The following is a 23,654-nucleotide window of genomic DNA, read 5'->3' on the forward strand; positions in this document are numbered from 1 at the left end:
CGAAACGACCGGATACGGCGCCTGTTCAATCCCTAACTGAAAACGAGGCGCATTCCTGTTTCCAGCGTAAACATACTTTTTGCCTGTCAAGAAGCTGCTTTGTTCCTAGCAGTTTGTCCTCTTCTCATCCCAAATTTTTGAATCTTTATTTAACGTAAAGGGATCGCATTTAAAGGCAGTCAAGATGGTTTGTATACTTCCAGCAGTTTTCTGTATTTGTATCTGTATTTTGGGTTGTCAAATGAGTCTGAATGAGTAGGCCTAGTTCCCAGTTTTGAATGTTGACTGTGTAAATGAGTGTTGTGACAGTGTGTAGTTTGTTGATAGATGGACATCTGACTGAAAGATAGGCAGAATAGGCTGTTTAATTGCCAGTTCCATGATAATTTGATTCCTATAAGACTGATTCATTTCTTGCAGATGCTCTCACGCTCAAAGCCAGCGACCCAGACCAGTACCTCAACTCCTGCCAAAGAAAACAAGAAGAAAAAGAAGATGCCTAAACTTGATGACTTTCTGGCTGCGAGGGACTATACTGGTGCAATCACTCTGTTGGAGGTAGTCCATCAAAGTTATTCATCATCATCATCATCATCATCATCATCACCACCTGTTATCATCATCAACCTCAGCATATTTTCAGACATTCGACCAAGTTGAAGAATGAATTTCAATTGAATGCTGTATGTTTTGGAGGTAGACTGGTTTAACTTTGTAAATTTTGATTGAACTATGGAAGCGTAACATCAACATCTTTTTAAATGAACTGCCCTACCGACATCTCTGTTATGGATCTGCAAACATTCATATGTACCTTAAATAAACTTCTTTAACTTATATGTGCATTAAACTTCAAATTCATTTCAGTTCAATCGTAACAGTGGTAAAGGAAATGACGAAACAGATCTGTGGATAGCATATTGTGCTTTTCATCTTGGAGATTATAAGAGAGCTATGGAGGTAAATCTTGTATTATTGACAGTATGATCTCTGAGTCTTGCGAGGCGATGACTTCTTCTTACATGCGAGTGGATATTGTTTATGAATGTTATCATTCAAAGAATAAGATCTTCGGTGATTGTTAAGGCTACTAAGAAGTACCATCGTGCTGCAGTTTTGAGTGAGTGAGTTATGAGTAATAATGCTAACATATCACATATCCACCAAATTTTGTGAGACTCTCTACTCTTCCAAACTACTGTCTCTAGCCAGCACTTGGTAAGATGGAAATTTGTGCCCTATATTTAGCTACCTTGCAGCCAACTGTGTCTACATGTACCTTCAGGAGTATGAGAGGTTGACACGGCGTGATGGGTGCCACCCAGATGTCTGGACTAACTTGGGATGCTGCTACTTCTTCCTTGGCATGTACCCAGAGGCTGACGAAGCTGGCGCTAAAGGTGAGATAAGCATGTGACCTTGTTCATGCTGGAGATGTACATTAGAATATTAACAGCTTCACTAAAAACTTAAAACTTTGGTTGTTTTAAATCCATGCCCAGTGATCCCTTTCAGCCACATTGCAGATTCCCTGAACATGTAATACATGTTTGTTGTTTTTTGTTGAGCCCTGATTTAGTTGATTTAATTTTATGTTGGGTAATGTCTGAAAAGCTGAGGACCTGTTATAAATGATGCCTTTGTAGGTCGTATGGAGCATGGGGATGATGGGACAGACCAAGGTTAGTAATTGGATCATCACGCAGGAGAATCAGGTCCTGGTATCACTGCACATAAACAATACTTAGTAATCAATACTCGACACTTGTTCTTCTGAAGTCAGTACCTCAGTGTTGTTACTACAGTATGGAGTGCCAGTGTGTCCTTTAGACCTGATTTTCAACGTTGGCACACTGCATTGTTCAGTTGTATTTTAACTGTCAGTCCCATTCCTTCCCCAACCAAAGTATGTGAGGTGCATCGTCACCATTCAGGCATCAACTTGGTTCTTATCATCATACTGCTGGCTGCTTTAGCCAACTGGATCCAACGAAATACACTTTTGCTTTTGCTATGTTTTACTGGGATTTTTAAAGTTGTATCAAAACTGCCTTTCTCTTAGTTTCTGTCTCTTTACGGATGTTGTGCTTTAGTTTTTTATTCCATGGTGTCCACACTAAGAATTAAGGTTCTTCATTTCTGACACCAGTCAACAGAGGTCATGAATTTCCTCTCAGTAAATAGTCCTCTGTCGCACCTCCGATTGTTTGGATGAAGATGTTGTTACCATGTATTGATTTGAAGATGTGATTCGGTGCATGTTGTCAAGTTTCTTGTTTAGTTGCTATTTTGTCACCAGCACCTCTTGTATACATGTAGAAGTAGAACAATTGTGGCTTAATATGGTGCAGTTATCAAATCAGTAGGACAAGGAATTATTGTCTAAAATGGTTGCTGGACTGTGTCAAGATTGGAATTGGTTCTTTACAACCATCATATTCTCCAAGACGGGAGTCAGAAATAGCACTAATGCTGGATTGTAACTAACATGTCTAACAGTGTCATTAGCATTGAGATCAGTAATTCTGTAGCACGGGCACTGCTAGGTGATGTGTTTGGAGGTGATCAATGTGTTGTTCGATGTATTGTTATCAGTTAACTACTTTAAGTATCCACAATTTGTGTACTGTTGTTATTTGAACTGATTATACAATACAGTACATGATGCACGTCTTGTCAGGAGGTAAGAGAGTGTTGATTTGACATGTCACCAATCATGCGCTATGTAAGTGGTCTCACTTGAAATCCTCACACTCTGTCTTGCTGATTTCAGCCCCGAAGAGCCGTCTTCAGAACCGCTTGTTGTTCCATCTGTCTCACAAATTCAACGACGAGAAGAGGTTGATGGGTCACCACCAGGGTTTACAGGATATGATCGAGGACCAGCTGTCATTGGCTTCCATTCATTACCTGAGGAGTCACTATCAGGAGGCGATTGATATCTACAAGAGAATATTACTAGACAACAGGTGAGTGCAGCCATGACACCAAATGGTTGTTTATTATGTCGGCCAGTTTTATGTTAAACTTTGAACATAGTCTCTCAACTCTTATGATACATGCATCCTGATTGCGCATGGTAGTTGTAAAACACATCTCTCTGTTCTCTCCTTATGTTAGAAGTTACATATCCGTTTGATTAAGAATCTCAGAACCACCTACATTGTAACTTGTTCATCTTAATCTCGAGGATCTGAACTGTTCGTTTCAGGGAATTTCTGGCGCTAAATGTTTATATTGCACTTTGTTACTTCAAGTTAGACTACTATGACGTCTCAATGGTGAGTGCCACCTTCTAATGTTAATCCTATTTTCAGAGACTGCCTTGCCTTGAATGTTTATGTAGCGTTATGCTATTATAAACTTGACTACTATGATGTATCGCAAGTAAGTTAGATATGCTAACTTTAGTTAGTGCGTGCAGGGCTGCAAAGGTCGACTAGCTCAGGATGACTTCCAGCAATCTTTGCGGCTCTATTTGTGTTACCACTGTCTCACCTAGTTTTCACCTCACACTCTCACATCTTGCTGATTACCCTAACAAACACAATCCCCCTAATTTTTTGGCCGTTTAACGGTAAATTGTGACTCAAATCCCCGGCATGCAGGTATTTTGAAATCACTGTCTTGAATCACCTGATGGTTACACAGCTTTTGCTGTCTGAATTTTTGATATATTCAAATAACATGGTGTCAATAGGCTTTAAATTGGAAATTCAAAACCTTTGGATAGTGAGATTAAATCGAATGCTTGTTCTTGGTTGGATGAAATTCATGGTTTGTCCTCGATGCTGTAGAATTAATGTGACATTAGGCTTTGCGTTATTCAACTAATCTTGGGGATTCGTCTCCTAGCATCTGCCTCCACAACATATATGTACCTGTCTCACTCCCCATCATTTTCTCATCTATCCAATCAATTTTAGAAAAAGTGTGATTTTGTTGACATATATCACAACTTCATTGGTTCAATAGCGACACTAGTTTCTTCTTCTGTCCTTATCACTGTTTCATTTAGAGGTGTGCAGATGACGTCATTACAGCAAAGGACGCCATTTTCGATGTATAGTTTACGTGCTATGTCATGAGCGCAACACTAGCAATAGTAAAGTGTGGTGACGTCAATCATGACGTGATCCACACTTTCCACTTTTGGTTGGCGACGACGTCACCAGAGTCAAGCCCACCGACTGATGTTCAAAACTGGCCGTCCTAATGACATTACTGCATGTCCTCTATTGCAAAAGGTTAACAACCATTTATAGTCCCTTTAACAGCATATGCACTACATAATAGGTTGCTTTTTAGCTTGTTGGTTAGAGGTAATGGTTTTGGTTCAGTACAATTAGATTGCTGTGTCGGATTCTTCAATCGTTAGTGATGCACTTTAGCCTGTATGTTGGTCTAAACAAAAACTGGTTTTGTAATAGGAAAGGTAGGTGAATCAGACAATTTCCGATAAGTATGACTATTTTCATGAAGTCTTGTCTTTGACAATGTTGATTTTCTGTTTTCCAGGAAGTTTTAGCTGTGTATCTGCAACAGTTCCCTGACAGTGCCATTGCCTTGAATCTGAAAGCCTGCAATCACTTTAGGCTGTACAATGGAAAAGCAGCTGAGGTGAGACCTACACCTAGTACTTGAGCCAGTTGTTTATATTGAGCTGTGGCTGGTTGAGACTTGATTCAAGCAAGGGGACACACACCACATTTACTCTGTATCAAACCTTTTCGCTATGACAGAAATGGATAATGCAGAATGATAGGTACATGGAGAAGGTTAGAGATAACTTTGCAAACTCTAGGTAACTCTTTTAACCCACTGCCTGGTAGAATATTGGTGTTTTTAGTTGTTCCACGGGCTTTTGTCTGCACTGTCAGTACATTTTGGTCTTCTGGACTGATCACCCATTCATCCTCTCTTCTCTTCAGGCCGAGTTAAAGGCTTTACAGGATATGGCATCACCCTCCTTCATGTTTGCACGCGATCTCATCAAACACAATCTGGTAAGTATGATAGCCTGCCATCAGTGCAAACTGACAATTTTATCTTGCATCTCTTGAAATGGGAGGATTGTTCCCACATCCTAGCAGAGCTCTAGAAGGCTTTACAGTTTTGAACTGTATGTTCGTGATCGTCTACTGGATCTGCACACTTGTTGTAAATGGTGCTTGGTTTCAGGTGGTGTTCCGTGGTGGCGAGGGTGCCCTCCAAGTGTTACCCCCTCTTATTGATGTCATCCCAGAAGCTAGACTTAACCTTGTCATCTACTACTTAAAACAAGGTATGTCATAAGATGCAAGTTTGACACCAACCGTTAACAGTCAAGATTCTATAGTCATCCTCTCAGAATGTGTCTTCTGTTGTTTACTTTGGTATGGGCTCTCTGAATCTGAATGAGACACAGGAAAGATGCTTGTTGGGGTGGGGGTCATATAGCAGTGATCCTTCCGAATGTTGAACCCGCAACCTCTTGATGAGCCAGGAACTCAAACCTGTATGCCACTACTCTATTAACCTTGGACACCTGTTATGATCTTGGTCCCTCCTATTTCAGACGACATATCGGAAGCATACAATCTGATCAAAGACCTGGAGCCGACCACACCTCAGGAATACATACTGAAGGGAGTGGTCAATGCTGCACTTGGACAGGAACAGGCATCAGTAAGTTCGATTTCCATCTTTGTGGAATCGCAGTGTTAGCTGTCACTCTGTGTGAGATCTACAGTTTCATGAACCACTTTTAGAAGATTGACTCCAGGAAGTTGTCACAGGTGTGTCCATCACCTGAGAAGAAGGTGCTGGAAACTGGCTTGACTCTGTTTAATAAACTGACTTGATAAGCTGTCTACCTTTTGTATTTCAGCGTGAACACTTGAAGATTGCCCAGCAGTATTTCCAGTTAGTTGGCGGCTCTGCCAGTGAATGTGGTAAGTTGAACTTGTTCCAAACTGGATTTCATCTTGACATGGACCAACGTAAAAAGTCTTCAGTCAATGTGCGACAAATTGTTTTTCTCGCCACTTTTATTGATCAATCAGGTATTGTTTAATTTCAGATACGATCCCCGGTCGACAGTGCATGGCTTCCTGCTTCTTCCTCCTCAAGCAGTTCGAAGATGTGCTTATCTACCTCAACTCAGTCAAGGTAAATATCATCCCACGTTGACGGTATTGTTTTCCTTAAACAGTTGCAATATCTCATCTATTTCTTTTAACTTGGTTAGGATATTACATGTCCCTATTCCAGTCAGTTCATTATGTCCAAAAAAGACTTAGATCAACTTTGCCAAGTACTGCCATGAAGTATGTCAGGTACTTCAACATTTCCTTTTCTGCTAAGCTATTCTCACTTATTGTCTCTCATTGAGTCACAACAACTTGCTTGTTTTCTTTCAGAGTTACTTCTACAATGATGACATGTTCAACTTCAACTATGCCCAGGCGAAGGCAGCAGTTGGCAACTTCAAGGAAGCTGAGGAGGTGTTCATGCTCATCCAAAGTGATAAGATCAAGGGTGACTACACGTATCTCAGCTGGTTGGCTAGGTGTTGTAAGTAAAGTTCTATACCATCCAATATTGAGAGGCGGGTGTACACTCCAAGCAGGGACAAACCATCATTCAACCAGTCAGGTGTTGTTCTTCCTCACTCCCTCTGTGCAAAACAGAAGATTGCAGATGGAAACTGGTGATTGTAGTTCCACCCAACTTGATTTTCTTAAGTGATCAACAAAAAGGGTTGAATGCATTTTACATGAAGGTTATCATAAAACTAGAACAAGCTGACAGACAGTGACTTTTATTTGCTGTTGTTGTTCATTTGACGATGGAGAAATGATTTGCTTTTTCAGACATCATGAACAGGAAGGCGCGACTGGCGTGGGAGCTATATCTGAAGATGGAAACCTCAGGAGAATCATTCAGTCTCCTGCAGCTGATTGCCAATGACTGCTACAAGGTAAGGCCACCAGCAGGAATGGGCAGATATCTTTTTGTTGGCCCTCAGATCATGTGCCGGATATTGACGACTGGACGACATCTCCTCTGATGTGTCTACATGTACATGATTGTATACCAGTCAAGCATTTGCTACCAACAACATTGTTGACTGACACATTAGTGTTTGATTATGTTTCAGATGGGTCAGTTCTACTATGCTGCCAAGGCATTTGATGTTCTGGAGAGGCTTGACCCAAATCCTGAGTACTGGGAAGGCAAGCGAGGAGCGTGTGTGGGCGTGTTCCAACTCATCATTGCTGGACATGAACCAAGGTGAGCTAACTACACTGATGAACTCCATGTGAGTCCACCTGGCTATTTGGTGCATCTGCTGCCAGAAAAATGAAGTACATGATCTTTGGGTAACTTCACCGCACGCCCTTCAGGCAAGATTTGATCAAATGTTGCCCCTCAATGGATGAATTATTTCGGAAACTGTGACCAACACCGTCAAATTTCCAGTTGCCAAATGATGGAAGATGATAGAAATGCTAAGGTAGAGAGAAGCCAGGTGTTGTATCGGAAAAATATATTTTTATTGTAATCACTTCAATGAAGAGGCCCATTACTAACTGCACTGCACATTCACTTAAAATCAGATTCCAGCATGTTTAATCGCTGGTTTTCTGTTTGACAGGGATAAGCTGCGGGAGGTCATGCAAATCTTGCGCAACACAAGTAACCCACAGGTTGAGTACATCGTCCGGACGATGAAAAAGTGGGCCAAAGATAACCAGATGAATATCTGAGCTGCTGCTGCTGCTGCTACATAAGAGACTGAGATTAACATCCCATCATCTGATGATACACCATCCACTCAAAATATTCATGCCATTTGTTTATTTGGGAGTCATCCAAACTGATCACAATTTCTTTTATGAGAATCTTGGGCACACTGTCCGAGAATACAGTCCGTCCAAATGATGGTGTCCTCTTTAATGTCCTTGTTCACCACTTTCTTGGTTAATAATGATCATATTTGGATGATTCCTACTTCATTATAATGTAATGCATTTGACTTATGGACTGCAAAAGCACCACATGGCTTTCTTGTACACTTACTTACATATATGATATGGTGAATTCTATACCTTCCGCTACCTTTAACTATGGAGCTTTGTGTGTGCTTTGTTTATGCTTTCCATAAATCTGTCTTTCTGAAACTTTTGACCTGAATATGGTCAGTTTATATATGCACCTTATGTTTCTTACTGCTTGTGACTTGTAATATAGTTTTTTTCAGATTTCGCAACCCATTTTCTAGAACACACCACATCTTGTCTTGACAGTGAAGACCCTGCACAAAACTCAACTGTAAAAATCAACACCATATCTTTGAATTTTGGCTTTTTGCAGGGAAACATTGCGAGATGTGGTGGTAATGCTGAGAAACACAGGCAACCCACAAGTAGAGTATATTCTGAGAGTCATCAAGAAATGGGCAAAAGAGAACCGCATTCCACTGTAAACTTGCTGGTGTGTTCTCGTATTAACCTCGCCCTATGTTGTCAATCTGCATTCTGGAATGAGGTTGTGTAATGTAGGCTGTTGTTCAGTCCTTCTCCGCTTACCATGAAAGCATTGGAAGTGTACATCTCGGTGAATACAATTGCGACCTTATGTGAATTTCTTTGATGGACTGCCTCTGACTGCATCGACTTCTGTCCACCTCAGTACAACTACAAGCTTTTTGTGGTCCATGAGTTGTTGTGTGTTTTGTCCCAAAAATCTTCATCTAATTGTGTGACCCATTGTGTACATGTACTGTACTGTCCCTTTCTAGAGCACAAGCCCAATGTCGTTGAAAGAACTCATTGTGTGAGTTACATGTACTGTGAACCTATTTGTAGTGGGGTCTGTTGCTAATGGTGAACAAGTCGACAGGCAGCAACAGCTTGCCTGTAGACTACCTTTGATGAAGCCACTTTATATAACAACCAGCTTGAACCTTCAAGGGTTGAAGTGTCCCTTTGATGTACATGTATCAACTCATATTGCCAAGTTTCAAATCATAATTCCGTCCAAATGGTGTCCCTCTGTGAGTCTTAAGAAAATGAGAGAAGTGTGGCTTGCATTGAGCAGTGTTACCAGAGATTAAAAAAGTTGAAGACCTTTACGAAGGAGTTCATCCTTCCAAAGTGGCCTGCCTTTTCCAAAGCTGTTACAAGTTCCTAGCATCTTGAAAGTCTTGTAAATACAGTACAACCTCTCTATTGCGAACACCATATTTCATATTCGATTTAGTTTTTCCAAAAAGTGGATTCATGTGTATAAACACGGGGGTCGTGAACCCTACATATTACATTATTCCATTTAGTTTTAAATATTAACTATTTCAAATAATTTGATGCCATTTATATGCAAACTTGAAATTGCTTTATTGTAATACCTTATGGCATTTTCTAGTGGAGGTAATATTAATTTGCCAACATTTACATATGCAGGTTATGTTGGTACGCTACATACTACATAGACAGCGTACGTACATGTACATCCTTAATTCGTTGTATTCTAGGAGGTTCTACTCTATGTAGTATTTTTGTACATTGTCAATGTATGTAATGTTTATTACAATAAATTATGTGAACTCAACTCCCCTATTTTGACTCCTCATTATCCAAACATTATGTGCATGACATTTGAATATGGTTGGGTTGTAAGTGTTACTGCCCTGTTGACTCCTCACTGTCATGTTGATTGAGAGCATGGCCTGGTCACACAAAATGCCAAACTGCTCACAATTGATAAGTTCATCCAAGTAATACCAGCTTTATAAGCCAGGATGCGACTGCCAGTTCATTATTATCACAATCTATGGATCTATGCTGGCACACATACTCATCACATTAGGAGAGCCAGTGTCACAATCTTCCTCTTTATCCACAAGGAGGAGAAATACATGTACTCCAAATTAAAGCAAGATGAAGATGCAACTGTCCAATGGACAATATTCCATAACTTTCTCAGTCAGGGGTAATTCTTGACCTCTCCAGCATCTTGACATCCAACAGTAACCTAATATCCAACATGACATATCATTCTCAGATTAACAAGGCATAATGATTTTGTAGTTTTTAACCTCTTCACGCGCTGTATGAACTCTGCTGTTACACATCCCAGGCTTCCTCCTGAAAACCTATTCCATAGTCTGCCACAAGTCGCAATAGCATGACCGGGCAACCCAGGAATAGCCATGCCACACTTGCAACAGTAGCAGGACCACTTGATAATTGAAGCATACGTGTCCATGTAGTCACAACCTGCGTGGTCAGTCACATTTGAGGACGACATTGTGATATGAACTGGTCCACAGCATCCTGGCACAAGTTGTTTTCAATATACTCCACCTCTCACGAGGTAGGAGTAGAAAAATTCTGTATCTCGGGATTGGTCCACAGAGACACCAGACCGTGGAGGACCACCATGACCAACAAGTATATTGTAGTTGAATCACCCGAGAATGAATCAGAAATGTCTTTCTACATTTCCTTGAAAGAGAAAAACAAATTGGACGAACTAAAAATACTTCATGTAGGAAATTTATAGTTGCAGTAATGTGATACAAGGCTTCAAAACCAACACAAGTATTGTTTTACACTGCCTAGACTTGCAGTATTTAACCTCTGTACATACAAAAGATCTCCTCGCACACATGGTGATGAAAGAATTGACTTCATGAAAGTAACATTTAGAGGGTTTGATTCTGGTACTTCGGTGCTATGACCTCATTTCAATAATGTAGCGTGACAGCGAAGTTTGAGCCCAAATCGAAATGCAAATGAAAGGCAACCACTACACTTACAGAATAAGTCAAAACTCCCTGATGATGGAATGACAAATATGACATATCTAATAGTCCTCTCAGTCTCACAGTAACAGCAGTCAGGAAATGGTGAAGACTATCACTATATCATCCTTGAAGCATGTTAATTCCATTGCTGAATACCAGGAGGACTGAGATCTGTTTAAAATTTGTTCTCAGTCTTGTTAAAAATGTCAACATCCAGGATGAAATTGTCTCAGCCTATTAGGTCATCCCAAGACATCACGATTTTAAGGCTAGGACTTCATTGGTTCTGTCTTGTGGCCTTTTTTCTCCAGTTCAGCCCTGAAAAAAATGACAAGAGAATGATAGCAGGATAAGCTTGCCAAAGACGTTTCAATCTCTCTTCCTACTAATAACTTTCAAACAAAGTATTGATTACAACTTCCCTGCTTCAGTAACCATTGTTAATCCTTCACACCACAATAACAAATCAGCAGCCTCCCAACGTCCTTGGAAAAGAAAGATACAACCATCACACCAGTGCGCAAGTCTGATTACGAGCCCGAGGAGCAGTCCGTACAAATACAGTGCGTAGAGTGTCAGCTTACCTGAGCTGCTTTGAGAAGTCATCCTCCACATTGTCATCGTCCCAGTTGTCTTCCCAGGCATTCACATCCTCCTTGTCCTCGTCTTCTCCTGTCCAGTCTGAAACAAAATGGACGAAGAAGACAGTAGAAATAATCGGGAGTTTGAATCAGCTTGATCACCTTGATCACCTAACTCATTTTAACCATTGTCTCCCCATGAGTCGGATCCAGTGGTGTTAATTTTGAGACATTCGAGTCATGGGGAGGCATTGCGTGTGCAGGCATAATGCCTGTGTGCAACAGACGCGGATCACTTCACTTTAGGGTATATGATCATGACGCGGCTCAACCAGCATGATAGTGGAAGTCGGCGTAAGATTGTTAACACAAGAGACCTTTGGCAGGACGTTTTCCGTTAATGTCCCCGGAAGTTTATGTGGACTCGTAGACGCTTATTGTGTGTCTCACTAACTTTTATTTGTGAAATAGGCCCCTGCAATTGTTACCGTCTGCTCTTGTGCAGGATCAAAGGTAGAAGACAAGGCTTGACAAAAAGATGTCATCACGGGATGGCTGGGATTTCAAGGGGGGGCCCATCTTGCCCCACTCTCCCCTATCTTTTAGTGTGCGGGAGTTTTGCATGTAACTGTAGCCACATATCTAATGGCTGTTATCGTATGTAATTATCCGAGTTACCTAGGCCCTTATGTCAGCCCATTGCGGATGAGGTGATCACTTTTTGTATAACTGCAGGTCTTTCAGGCCTGTGGTGGCATACTCATGGAGGTTGTGAACGTGCGAAAGGTAAGTGACCGTTTGTCAAAAACGTGTTGGACTTCCACGATTTTAGAAACCTGCTCCAGGGACCGCACGTCCTACCGAACCACATGGATGTTTCAGGTGCCAAACGCCCAGCCAAATCCAAAAATATCCACTAACGCAGGCTTTTACGTGTGCTTTGTGCACGTTCGCATACACGTAAAACGTACTGCCATAAGTCTCTAGTAATCAGTGCCCCTCCCTGTCATGCGCTATTTTTTTTTGTTTTTTTTTATTTAATCAAACGTATGTCATTACATGGAACTTTTGCTAGGAACATGCTGACAAATTACACCACCATGCTCCTTTACAATTAATTGACCTATAATATTAATACATCACATACATTTGATTTTTTTTTGGGTATTGAAACAGGACAACCCCCCCCCACCCCACAGACTAAATTTTACAGTAAGTATTGAACATTCTTGTTTTTAACTCTTTAAAGAAATTACATTTAGCTCCTTCTGTTGTTGGAGCATAAATATTGACTATTCTCAAATGCGATTCTTGAATGGTACAAGTCAATGACAGGAAACGACCCTGGTCATCTTTGTTTAAATCTATCAATTTAAAGTCCAACCTAGGTTTAATCAATATCATAGTACCTCTGGCGTTAGATGCCCCATGGCTGAAGTAAATATCGCCACCCCATTGATTGATTTTTCCATACGTTTTCATCTTTGACTGTTCCATGCGCTTCCTGTACTAGACATATGTCTATATTTTTCCTTTTGATAAACCTGAAGATTGATCTACGCTTGCTTTCATTTTGCATACCTCTGACATTAAATGACATGGTTACAAACCCCAAACAGTTATGAATATCAATGTTCATTAAAGACATGGTTTCAGCAGTTGACACAATTATGTTTGACAGTCGATGAATATCAATGTTAATCAAAAACATGGTTTCAAAGCTGAACAGCTGTTGATATGAATGTCCAACATGATTGACAGTTGTGTTTGACAATCTATGATTGTCACAGTTCATTAGAACTATTGATCGTCGTCTGTCAGCTGCTTCTTCAGCGATGGTTTCTCAATGGAGCCCGGCGTAGATCTCTCACTACGTTTTCGTTTAGTGAGTTTATTTGCCTCAATGATCTGTAAGTATTCCTGGGGTGGGTTGAGAGCGATCGCGATCTGACTTGCCACCTCCTGTCTGCCCACTGACTGTAGTGTAAACCAGAGCTGTCGTCTTTGTTAAACTGACATTTTCTGGGTACACCACCAGGGCTTATGCACTGTTGTTAGATGACTGAAGGCCATCAAACCAAATATGTTGGATCTTTCAACATCCTTGCGCACACTATCGCTTCACATTCGCCTGATTTTTAGCTGTTTGCCTGCAACTTTCAGATGGCCGCTATCACCACCCTCCTTCTCCTGTCACTGGCCATGCTGGTCCGAGGCACCGCCGTCAAACCAGGCAGCATGGTAGACATGTCTTATCCATTCGATGAGAAGACCATTTACTGGCCGGAGGATAGGTCATACAAGATGACCATTAATTTCAGAAACAAGACAGATAAGGGATATTGGTAGGTATAACCACTAATGAAACGTTGATCGATCGTTGAACCAGTATTTGAAATCAGTAAATGAGGTGTAGAACATCGTGACATTTGCCTGAACATTGATATGGGACTCGTTATTCAGCCGAGACCATCATCATTATTTCGGACTCACTTTAATATGACTGTCTCTCCAGGTATGAAACCAACGACTTCTCAGCTGCGGAACATGGGGGTACCCATCTGGATGCCCCCGCTCATTTCTCCAAGGGCAAATGGCGTGTGAGTGATATACCACCGGAACGGTTCATTGCCGAGGGTGTAGTCATTGATATTAAGGACAAGGCAAAGAAGAGTGCAGTGGCGCAGCTCACCATCGACGACATCAGTGCCTGGGAGAAGAGGAATGGGAATATACCGAGAGGCTCCATCGTCTTTATGAACTCTGGCTGGCAGTCCCGCTGGCCAAACAAGACGGAGTACCTTGGAACCGCAACAAATGATATCACTAAACTCAGGTTTCCTGGCTTTCACCCAAATGCAGCCAAGTGGCTTGTCACGAATCGAGACATCGTGGGCGTCGGCGTTGACACTGCGTCAGTCGATTTTGGACCATCACAGGACTTTACAGTACACATCACGCTTTCAGACCATAGTCTGTATATTATAGAAAACGTTGCCAACTTGGATATGATTCCAGTGAAAGGTGCGACCATCTATGCCCTGCCCATGAAGATAGCAGGCGGAAGTGGGGCTCCTTGTCGCATTTTCGCCACCTGGAATTACACCATCTCTGTCAAAGACTCAATTTTGGAACAGAAAAAAACTGAACTTTAAGCTAATCTGTATGATATGAAATGAGTGGTCAACAAATAAAATCATTATAGACCCTGTAATGGCATGCTGTAGCCTGTATATCGTTTCACTTTCTTCACTTTTGAAGCAGCACAGCAGTGGCCGTATCAGCGACACTTTTAGAACTTCGACAGTCAACAACAAATCACTTTGATATATTATATATAGAAATAAGACCTCCCAATGACTTACTTGCCCCGCGCCCAAGAGATCCAGTTGATTGGATCAGTTAAATGATTCAACGTCCCAAGGAGCGAACGATTTGGAGCGAAACGACTGGGGTCGAAAAGGTCAAGGAGCGAAACGACGGCCTGTGTGTGTGTGTGTGTGCAATCGAGACCTGCGAATATGAGATATTGAGAATTTGGACGGATGATTACAGCGAAACCGCCCCTTTCAACAACACTCGAAATGAGAAGTTTCTTTCTATAATGAGTAAAAATGATAAAATGTGTAAAAAAATAGGGTACCTTCCGCTGGAAACTCTTCAAATTCGTCGTCTTCTTCGAGGAGACCGAGCTCAGGCTTTTCAGGATTCGCCATTTTTATTGTTGTCGTTGACGATGGAGAGATGGCGCTGCCGTCGATGTAATGGAGCGATTCAGAGTCACCCATACGTTTGCATATACATGTACGTTTGCATATACGTTTGCACAGTACGCTTCATTCAATAGAGATGTTGAGATTTATTCTTTTGCTCTTGAAACGGAAAACATTGCGCATGACCGGCTCGATTCATAGTCGAAAGCCTTTGCGGTCTTCCAGCAAATTCGATTATTTACCAATGATTTTCTATGATTCCATAAAATACTGACTAATTTTCTTTCTCCGCGCAGTGCCAGCATGTGAGCGCAATTCATGTCAGAAGACAGCTGTTTGTGATCATAATATATTGTGTTTAAATGCAATAAGCACAAAGGCCCCTAAAGATAGTCGTATTGAAATGGCCTACAAAATGAGTTCAACATCCGTTTCGAAGACAACAGTTTGTGTCATTACCGCGTTGACAATTCACTTAAGGACCTACTTGATTCTGAACTGAAAATGTAGGTATTATCATCAGTGTTTTTCCGAATTTCTAACGCTATATCATCATGCTGGCTGAATTCTCGGTGCATAGTACTCGGTCGCATTCTAAGATTCAGTCTGAGGTTCCTCCTTTCATCATCGCTGAACTAGATGCCCTCCCTGGGCAGCCATCGAGTCATCCTGATAATTTCGGTCTCCTTATGAGGAACGAGGCCGGTCCACTGCGTCCAGAGTGTACGCTGAACACGTCGCTCCCATTTCTATGCGAGACGCTGCCACTATAACAAGGCACTTCCTCAGAGTGGTTCAATCCCACCTGACACATTTTGACCATTGCCTCCCCATGACTCAAACATCTCAAAATAGGGGTTAATGTTCCCTTCTCCGGCGACCCTGCACACTTGAGATCGATGACACGAATAAGGCCTTTGTGAAACAGATTCGGATTACTTCACTTTAGGGTAAGAGGCGCGGCACAACCAGCATGAGAGCTTCGGCGTAGATACTTTGTTAACAGTAATCAGTGCCTCTCCCTGTCATGCGCCGCTGTTAGATGACTGATCCTTACGCACGCTATCGCGGCTTCACATCCGCCTGATTTGTAACTTTCAGATGGCCGCAATCATCATCCTTCTCCTGTCACTGGCCATGCAGGTCCGAGGCGCCGCCGTCAAACCAGGCAGCATGGTGGACATGTCTTATCCATTCGATGAGAAGACCATTTACTGGCCGACGGCGAATGCATACAAGATGACCATTAATTTCAGAAACAAGACAGATAAGGGATATTGGTAGGTATAACCACTAATGAAACGTTGATCGATCGTTGAACCAGTATTTGAAATCAGTAAATGAGGTGTAGAACATAGTGACATTTGCCTGAACTTTGATATGGGACTAGTTATTCAGCCGAGACCATCATCATTATTTCGGACTCACTTCAATATGACTCTCTCCAGGTATGAAACCAACGACTTGTCAGCTGCAGAACATGGGGGTACCCATCTGGATGCCCCCGCTCATTTCTCCAAGGGCAAATGGCGTGTGGGTGATATACCACCGGAACGGTTCATTGCCGAGGGTGTAGTCATTGATATTAAGGACAAGGCAAAGAAGAGTGCAGTGGCGCAGCTCACCATCGACGACATCAATGCCTGGGAGATGAGGAATGGGAATATATCGAGAGGCTCCATCGTCTTTATGAACTCTGGCTGGCAGTCCCGCTGGCCAAACAAGACGGAGTACCTTGGAACCGCAACAAATGATATCACTAAACTCAGGTTTCCTGGCTTTCACCCAAATGCAGCCAAGTGGCTTGTCACGAATCGAGACATCGTGGGCGTCGGCGTTGACACCGCGTCAGCCGATTTTGGACCATCACAGGACTTTACAGTACACATCACGCTTACCGACCATAGTCTGTATATTATAGAAAACGTTGCCAACTTGGATATGATTCCAGTGAAAGGTGCGACCATCTATGCCCTGCCCATGAAGATAGCAGGCGGAAGTGGGGCTCCTTGTCGCATTTTCGCCACCTGGAATTACACCATCTCTGGCAAAGACTCGATTTTCGAAGAGAAAAAAACTGAACTTTAAGCTAATCTGTATGATATGAAATGAGTGGTCAACAAATAAAATCAAAGACCCTGTATATAGTTTCACTTTCTTCACTTTTGAAGCAGCAGTGGCCGTATCAGCGGCACTTTTAGAAGATTATGGACGGCCCAAACTATTATGGTAACGTTAGTTTATCAAATAGGGGATATTTGAGTGGATTCTACCCCCTGGCCGGAAGTAACTTGCCTGGTTACTCAAGGAAGGCTACCTCCGACAATCAATAACATAGAGAGGATTGTGACTGGTCGCGCAATGCAGAAAGCCATGACGGCACCTGTTCGGTTTCACAGTATACGTCCAATGCACGCTGTCCTGTCTTTCTCGTAGAACACTGAACAGTGAGCTAACAGCCATGCCTCCGTCACGACTAGAGAACTGTCTAGAGAGCGATGTTTATCATGATTTGCCTTGATTTGTCTAGGATGGAAGGAATATCACATCAAAAGAATCATTTAATTTATTAAGACAATGTAACTTTTCAAATCTAAATACATGAGAATTTTTTTTAATATATCTACTATGACATCTTCTCTGATATACTTCTAAATATCAAACCATAGAAGATGTATCATTACAAGAAATTATCAAAATGTCCAAAATGTAAACCATGGAAATGTAAAACTTTTCGGAAATATATCCTAACCTCGACCTCCGTTTCAGCGTGGACCTTGCTGATCTTGGACCATCACATTGTTCCCCCGAAGTGGTGTCATTTAAAAAGTTCGACCATAAGCCAATCACATCCAATTCATTATTCATGTACTTTGTTAACGGGATCAAGGTCTGTATTCTATGTGATTTCAAACGTCTCTCATTATCTCATTTCAACAAATATTGGTGCTCGAACGACCTGTTCGCTACAATGAAGGAAGAAAGGAATCTACAATTCAATGTATAAATGACCACCACTCTCAATGGCGAAATACCAGTAAAGCCAAGTACAATGTATATCCTGTAAATACTTTTATGTGTAAATAAATTTTACATTATCAAAAAAAAGAAGTGGTGTCATACTGCTTGAAGGGATTTGGGTCATATGGCAGGATCAGTTGATTTTCCAGAGGCGTTGTGAGGGACGAAATCAGCGCCTGCAGTGTCAAGATTGAGGGGCGATTGCAATGGGCCACCGTAGATTTCCAACATGGCCGCGACCGTTGTAGAGTTATTTTTTCCTATTTTTTCGCCTTTTACGTTTATTTTTCATCTTCCAATGCTGTCCTGGTGTGACAAGCAAAACAGAAATATATATTTTTACATTTTTCAACATATCACCACCGGTTAGATGGTATTTGTTTCACCTAATCATAAACAAAAGCAATATTAAGTTGGATCATCACCGTACCTGTCTATGGCATGCATTGCATGCTGTATCCATGTATGCAGTGTACTATGTCTATGTCTATGTACTCAGTACGTCATACGATACATGCAGTAATGTCAGTGTACATGAATGCATTTAACTTTTCTCTCGATTACAGAGAGGAGGATGAGGCATAACCAGTAACCGGGTACCATGTTGTTCATCGTCCTCCCATCCTTCATCGCCATTGGCCTGGCCTCATTACTTGTCCTTGTTTTTGGGAGGAGGTTCCTGCTGTCTGGGAAAAAGCGAGTTTCTGTAGTTGTCTTGGGAGATATTGGCCGAAGTCCACGGATGCAATACCACGCCTTGTCATTTAGTAGACATTCATATGCTGTCGATCTGATTGGATATGGAGGTGAGATGAAGAATTAGAATGATAGATCATGTGAGTGACTCAATCGAAATAGTCCCTCACCCTTGAACTAAATATGCGATCATCTTTGAGGAATCAGGACGGTATTTTATTTTTGATCTTGGGGAGGGGGAGGCTCTCTGGTGGGGGGGGGGGGGTGGCTGAAGAGAGGCCAAATCTGGGAGATGTCTGGGTTTGGAAAATTGCTTCAGCTTTGCCCCCTAAATTCGGCCCTGGAAATATGAGTTCATTGAAGCGTTATAATAACTTTTCTTTGTAGGATCGTTATCGCATAAAGACTTACAACAAAATAAGTTTATCCAACAACACTACATGAGGGAACCACCAGCATTCTTTAAATGTAAGTAGAACTTGGAGCACCACCAACTTCAGACTTTGTGCTCTGGCGACATGTTAAAATGTTATTCAAACCAACATATTGGCAGTTCCTCTCAAAGGTTTTCCTAAACTTTACCTGCATTCATGTTGGTCGGAATCATTTGTGATGCTTTGTATTTTGTTGTGCTTTTATATTGAAGGTTCTAGTTTACTCCATATTTTCAGATTTCCCACGGATGATGATCTATTTGTTGAAGGTGATTTGGCAGAGTGCTGTCCTCCTCCTCTCTATGATGTCAGTAGAGAAACCAAAACTGGTGCTTTTACAGAATCCCCCTGCAGTTCCCTCTTTAGCCGTGGCGTGGTTAGTTTGTAAGCTACAAGGGAGTCTGCTGATGGTCGACTGGCACAACTATGGCTACACAATCCTAAGTCTTGCCTTGTGTGATAAACATCCACTCGTCGTATTCTCAAAATGGTGAGTGAAAGCGCCGTTTCTGATGACGTTGTTGTTTGGAGTGGTTAATGTGTTATATGTTCTGTAGCACTGGAAAGCATGGTGTCACATGGCATCACATTTTCCTACCCATCCAATTTGATGATACTGTAGATGAATGTTAACAAGACACTCAAGAAATAATTCATTCACCCTATAATGGAGGCAAACTATAAATCTGTAGATTATTTCCGAATGTATTATGGAATCATGGACATTTCTTTTCCCTAGAATATATATCTATTGCAACATCCCTAAATGTCTCCAACATGTACTTCTTGGACATATCTTTCAGGTATGAGCATTTGTTTGGTCGATTCAATGATATCAATATCTGTGTGACTAATGCCATGAGAGATGACTTACAAAAGAACTGGAATATCAGGTAAGTGAGGACTTGAAGCCAGTCTTAGTGAATCAGAATTAAGTCTTTGGCCATTTGCAATAGATTTACGGTCAACATATATAAATTTCCCATGTTTTTCCAGGGCTGTTACTATTTATGACCGGCCTCCCTCAATCTTCAAGAGATTATCAGTCAAAGAGCAACATGACCTGTTTCTGAAACTATCCAAGGAGTACCCCATCTTTGCCGATGTGTAAGTCACTTCATACGTTTCCCTTTCCCAATTCTAGTTATCCTGTGGAAAATGATTTTATTAAACTAAGGTAGCATGTTCTTTTGACAAGTGGTGTAAAGTACAGTAGAACCTCTCTATCAAGGGCTACGTCACTGAAGCAGTTGTGACTGTCACAACTACTTTCAGTTCCAGCAAAGGTGAGGGCAACTTCAGCCTTCAATGACAATGTATTCAGTTGTACACTGCAAAATGCATATTCTGTCTATAATAGCATTGCCTCTTTCCCTTCAGTGAAGGTAATGAGCAAGCCACAGCCATAACAGAAGAGCTTCCCGACAGAAGAATTCAGCTGAGATCAGACCGGCCTGCTGTCATTGTTAGCAGCACGAGCTGGACGCAAGATGAAGACTTCTCTTTGTTACTTAAAGCCTTAGAAGATTATGAACTGGCCGTTGGTGCTGGGCATACATTGCCCAAAATTATTTGTGCAATTACCGGTGAGTTCTGTGTGATCAACAATGATGGATTCAAGACTCTTTACCGTGTTCATGTAGGTGTCTACAGGAGACTTTAAAGATACTGGATATCGAGTGTAGTTGTTGTTGTTGAATCAGATATACGGTCATAAAGAGATTAACTCTTCAATGTTGTTATCATGGTTTTGCTTGTTTCAGGTAAAGGTCCTCAGCGATCGTACTACCAGGAGCTTATAAACCAGAATGATTGGCAACACGTCAAGATTATCACTCCATGGTTAGCTGCGGAAGATTATCCCAAATTACTTGGTAAGAAAACCTGCTTCTTCTCTTAGTCTGTTGCTTGTTGATTTTGAACTTGTTGGCAGCCCTTTGTTCCAGGGTCAGATTATCGTAAGGTTTCCCTGTAATAGTGCCATATGATGCCCTTCAATATAAACCGTCTGAATGTGTGTAAGATCGATAATGTTCTAAGAAGATATATTGAAATCTCAGAACACACAAACTCTTCCATCTATCTATCCTAAGGCCATTTGCACTCAAATTGGTAGATATTGTTGGTTTCATGTGGCGTAGCTGATGTCAAGTCCGACTGGCAAAAACTGGAACTGTTTGTAAACAATTTCTACTTTTCTTTGTTCCAAGGATCGTCTGATCTTGGCGTCTGCCTCCACACATCTTCCAGTGGCCTTGACCTTCCCATGAAGGTCGTTGATATGTTTGGTTGTGGTCTTCCTGTATGTGCCATCAAGTACAAAAGGTAAGGCTTCTCCATCTTGCTTGTAGTATGGGGAAATATAACAAATTGAGGGGAATGACTGTGAATGGTGAAGATGGAGCAAGAGGCCTGCCTTAATTGTAAGTTATGTCAACTACACTAATACCTCTTTATAGACTGACAAATGCTGTCCATAATGGAGAGATGTCCTGATTGTAGAGGTTCAGTTGAATGGAAATGTGACCAAAACGAGTATTCTTAATAGAGAGGGTGTCCTGCTAAGAGAGGTGTTTGCCAATATAGGTTCCACTCTATTGAAATGAGTGCCTAGCATTGAGTTGGGTACTGGGCTTGGACATTTTGTTCACTTGAATAAACTAATGACTTCCATTCTTTCCAGTCTCCATGAACTAGTCAGAGATGGAGAGAATGGTGTTGTATTTACATTTGCCTTTGAGCTTGGCATCGCGATACGAGTAAGTCATACATTGAGACTGCAACGATACATGAACCATCACCTCTTAAATGATGCGATGTCTTAAGTTGGCCTCATCTGAGATAAAGGCACTCCGTAGTGAAGTTGGGTTCCACTGGATTTCTGAGCAAGCAAAGCTCATCACTAGAAAAACAAATCAGAACAAGGCTTCATATTGTTTTATCAACTTAGATTTATTTGTGAGTTCTTCATTCGTTGGTACATTCACCTTCGTATCCTGTATTCTCCTCATGTCTAAGAAGTCATTTATTCTCTTCACTTTCTCTTCAGGAGCTACTTGAACCCTTCCCTAAAGATCAGACTCGACTGGACAAGTACAGGGAGAATATCCGATCATTCCAGGCATTGCGATGGGATAAGAACTGGGATGAACACATACTGCCCCTCATTCAATGAGGTTTCATGCATCTATTAATGACTGACTATCCATCTATTTATGAGCAATATTCAGGAGATTCATATCACGCGAGTTGAGATAGTCCTAAGTGATTGTACTGCCTTGCAGTGTTGTGCATTTTTGAGGACACCCAACTCTCTCACTGATTTTCTGGAAGCGAGGTATGTTCTCTTGAGCACAAACTTAGGAATGGTATCTCTAAATTCGAGATTACAAGTGAAGTGTTTCCTCCTGTTCATTCGTCTTGTGGTTCCACGGAGTACAGTAATCGACATATAGCTCTGTCCATCAATCTGTCCATCTCTGGCACATCCATTTACTGGTAATGTTGTTGACACTGAAAATGTACCTCTTGGTCATATCATGATTACCATTTGGAAATGGCTCTGATGATATTTCTACTTGTCACATCCTTATGATAATGACTGTATTCTGCTATCTAAATAAATAAATCTATCTGTTTTAATAAGTTCTTCATTCGGTCTGTTGGTTGTTATGAACCAAAGATGGCATACCATCCAAGATTGATGGTACACACATGTGATAGGAGGATGTCACAACCCCATCGACAGGATCTCCAGGTGGCAAGAGGGATCTCTAAGAGGTTGAATGACTGCTATCTGGGGGTTTATGGCATATTCCGTCGCACAGAGGAAAGTAGTGAGTTGGTGGTAAATCCTGGCAGGTCTCCATGTGGCTGTAGAATGGTTGCACAAAGGTTGATTCAGTCTGCACAGGCCACACAGGTGACAGTAGTCAGTTGGCTGAACATCCTGGTGCCGGGATTCACACCCGGGAGCGAAATTATCCTAATGCAACTGTCCTGTGACAAGGTCTCTCTGTCAGGCGCCGGGAAGTCCGCCTAAGGGGTTGTTGAGTGATGCAACATAGTCTAGAAGTGGCTCATCTCTGGGCAGCTGTTGGGGGGGGGGACGGCACCATGAATAAATACATGTACATGACATTACTCTACCGCCCTTAGCTGCCTGGCGATCATTGATACTGAGAAGCTAGGCTGTACCTTCGAGCTTCGAACAAACAGTCCAATGCTGTTTCAAGGACGCGCTGCATTGAAGAGGATAAGATCTTCCTTCGTAACTTGATAATGGTGACAGAATTAATCCGCTGTATAATCGTATCATTGACCCGAGCCGCCTCAATTCCATCTCGTTCTATTTGATTAACTCCAAGCCCTTGGTGATGATGAGCAGGGTGGGGTCTTCTGGCCCAGGTAAACTGAT

At 41.7% G+C, this 23,654-nt stretch overlaps 4 protein-coding genes and 1 long non-coding RNA gene across 13 annotated transcripts; 4 read left to right on the forward strand and 1 right to left on the reverse strand.

Annotated features, from left to right (window-relative positions):
- Positions 1 to 53: 53 nt before the first annotated feature.
- On the forward strand, positions 54 to 9,594 carry LOC135495572 (intraflagellar transport protein 56-like). Of its 6 annotated transcripts, none has more exons than XM_064784378.1 (17): positions 54 to 187; positions 421 to 558; positions 868 to 960; positions 1,286 to 1,400; positions 1,647 to 1,682; positions 2,774 to 2,969; positions 3,212 to 3,281; positions 4,519 to 4,620; positions 4,932 to 5,006; positions 5,182 to 5,284; positions 5,558 to 5,667; positions 5,870 to 5,933; positions 6,062 to 6,150; positions 6,402 to 6,555; positions 6,855 to 6,961; positions 7,142 to 7,275; positions 7,640 to 9,594. In XM_064784378.1, exons 1-17 carry the CDS (start codon positions 185 to 187, stop codon positions 7,749 to 7,751), a joined length of 1,701 nt encoding a protein of 566 aa, XP_064640448.1. In that variant the 5' UTR covers positions 54 to 184; the 3' UTR covers positions 7,752 to 9,594. The 6 variants fall into 6 exon arrangements, with proteins under 6 accessions (XP_064640448.1, XP_064640440.1, XP_064640455.1 ...); XM_064784370.1 differs by lacking the exon at positions 3,212 to 3,281 and adding an exon at positions 3,318 to 3,387; XM_064784385.1 differs by lacking the exon at positions 3,212 to 3,281 and adding an exon at positions 3,318 to 3,387 and having other exon boundaries at positions 8,359 to 9,594.
- Positions 9,595 to 10,525: 931 nt separating this feature from the next.
- On the reverse strand, positions 10,526 to 15,103 carry LOC135495665 (uncharacterized). The gene is made up of 3 exons (XR_010448590.1): positions 15,017 to 15,103; positions 11,377 to 11,473; positions 10,526 to 11,110 (listed from the first exon to the last, which is right to left on the reverse strand). It is a non-coding gene; the product is annotated as an uncharacterized LOC135495665 (long non-coding RNA).
- On the forward strand, positions 13,637 to 14,528 carry LOC135496673 (isatin hydrolase-like). Its single transcript, XM_064786126.1, has 2 exons — positions 13,637 to 13,718; positions 13,889 to 14,528. The coding sequence occupies exons 1-2, from the start codon at positions 13,678 to 13,680 to the stop codon at positions 14,526 to 14,528; spliced, it is 681 nt and encodes a 226-aa protein (XP_064642196.1). The 5' UTR covers positions 13,637 to 13,677.
- Positions 15,013 to 17,319, forward strand: LOC135495657 (isatin hydrolase-like). Its single transcript, XM_064784491.1, has 3 exons — positions 15,013 to 15,592; positions 16,188 to 16,366; positions 16,535 to 17,319. Exons 2-3 carry the CDS (start codon positions 16,188 to 16,190, stop codon positions 17,172 to 17,174), a joined length of 819 nt encoding a protein of 272 aa, XP_064640561.1. The 5' UTR covers positions 15,013 to 15,592; the 3' UTR covers positions 17,175 to 17,319.
- Positions 17,320 to 18,307: 988 nt separating this feature from the next.
- On the forward strand, positions 18,308 to 22,867 carry LOC135495619 (chitobiosyldiphosphodolichol beta-mannosyltransferase-like). Of its 4 annotated transcripts, none has more exons than XM_064784432.1 (11): positions 18,308 to 18,351; positions 18,674 to 18,913; positions 19,191 to 19,271; positions 19,475 to 19,727; positions 20,041 to 20,130; positions 20,234 to 20,344; positions 20,618 to 20,823; positions 21,001 to 21,111; positions 21,448 to 21,562; positions 21,921 to 21,996; positions 22,287 to 22,867. In XM_064784432.1, the coding sequence occupies exons 2-11, from the start codon at positions 18,709 to 18,711 to the stop codon at positions 22,410 to 22,412; spliced, it is 1,374 nt and encodes a 457-aa protein (XP_064640502.1). In that variant the 5' UTR covers positions 18,308 to 18,351; positions 18,674 to 18,708; the 3' UTR covers positions 22,413 to 22,867. The 4 variants fall into 4 exon arrangements, with proteins under 4 accessions (XP_064640502.1, XP_064640510.1, XP_064640519.1 ...); XM_064784440.1 differs by having other exon boundaries at positions 18,312 to 18,348; XM_064784449.1 differs by lacking the exon at positions 18,308 to 18,351 and adding an exon at positions 18,361 to 18,480.
- The last annotated feature ends 787 nt before the right edge of the window (positions 22,868 to 23,654 follow it).

Source organism: Lineus longissimus, chromosome 1 (genome assembly GCF_910592395.1).
Source record: "Lineus longissimus chromosome 1, tnLinLong1.2, whole genome shotgun sequence".
Lineage (NCBI taxonomy): Eukaryota > Metazoa > Nemertea > Pilidiophora > Heteronemertea > Lineidae > Lineus > Lineus longissimus.

Excerpts from the sequence above, each read along its gene's own strand:
- LOC135495619 (XM_064784432.1), top strand. The coding sequence starts at position 18,709 with ATGTTGTTCATCGTCCTCCCATCCTTCATCGCCATTGGCCTGGCCTCA. Across the intron at positions 19,728-20,040 it reads CTCGTCGTATTCTCAAAATG|GTATGAGCATTTGTTTGGTC; the intron begins GTGAGTGAAAGC and ends CATATCTTTCAG. Across the intron at positions 20,345-20,617 it reads TACCCCATCTTTGCCGATGT|TGAAGGTAATGAGCAAGCCA; the intron begins GTAAGTCACTTC and ends CTTTCCCTTCAG.
- LOC135495572 (XM_064784378.1), top strand. Across the intron at positions 6,151-6,401 it reads TCTACCTCAACTCAGTCAAG|AGTTACTTCTACAATGATGA; the intron begins GTAAATATCATC and ends GTTTTCTTTCAG. Across the intron at positions 7,276-7,639 it reads ATTGCTGGACATGAACCAAG|GGATAAGCTGCGGGAGGTCA; the intron begins GTGAGCTAACTA and ends TCTGTTTGACAG.
- LOC135495657 (XM_064784491.1), top strand. The coding sequence starts at position 16,188 with ATGGCCGCAATCATCATCCTTCTCCTGTCACTGGCCATGCAGGTCCGA. Across the intron at positions 16,367-16,534 it reads AAGACAGATAAGGGATATTG|GTATGAAACCAACGACTTGT; the intron begins GTAGGTATAACC and ends GACTCTCTCCAG.
- LOC135496673 (XM_064786126.1), top strand. The coding sequence starts at position 13,678 with ATGACCATTAATTTCAGAAACAAGACAGATAAGGGATATTG. Across the intron at positions 13,719-13,888 it reads AAGACAGATAAGGGATATTG|GTATGAAACCAACGACTTCT; the intron begins GTAGGTATAACC and ends CTGTCTCTCCAG.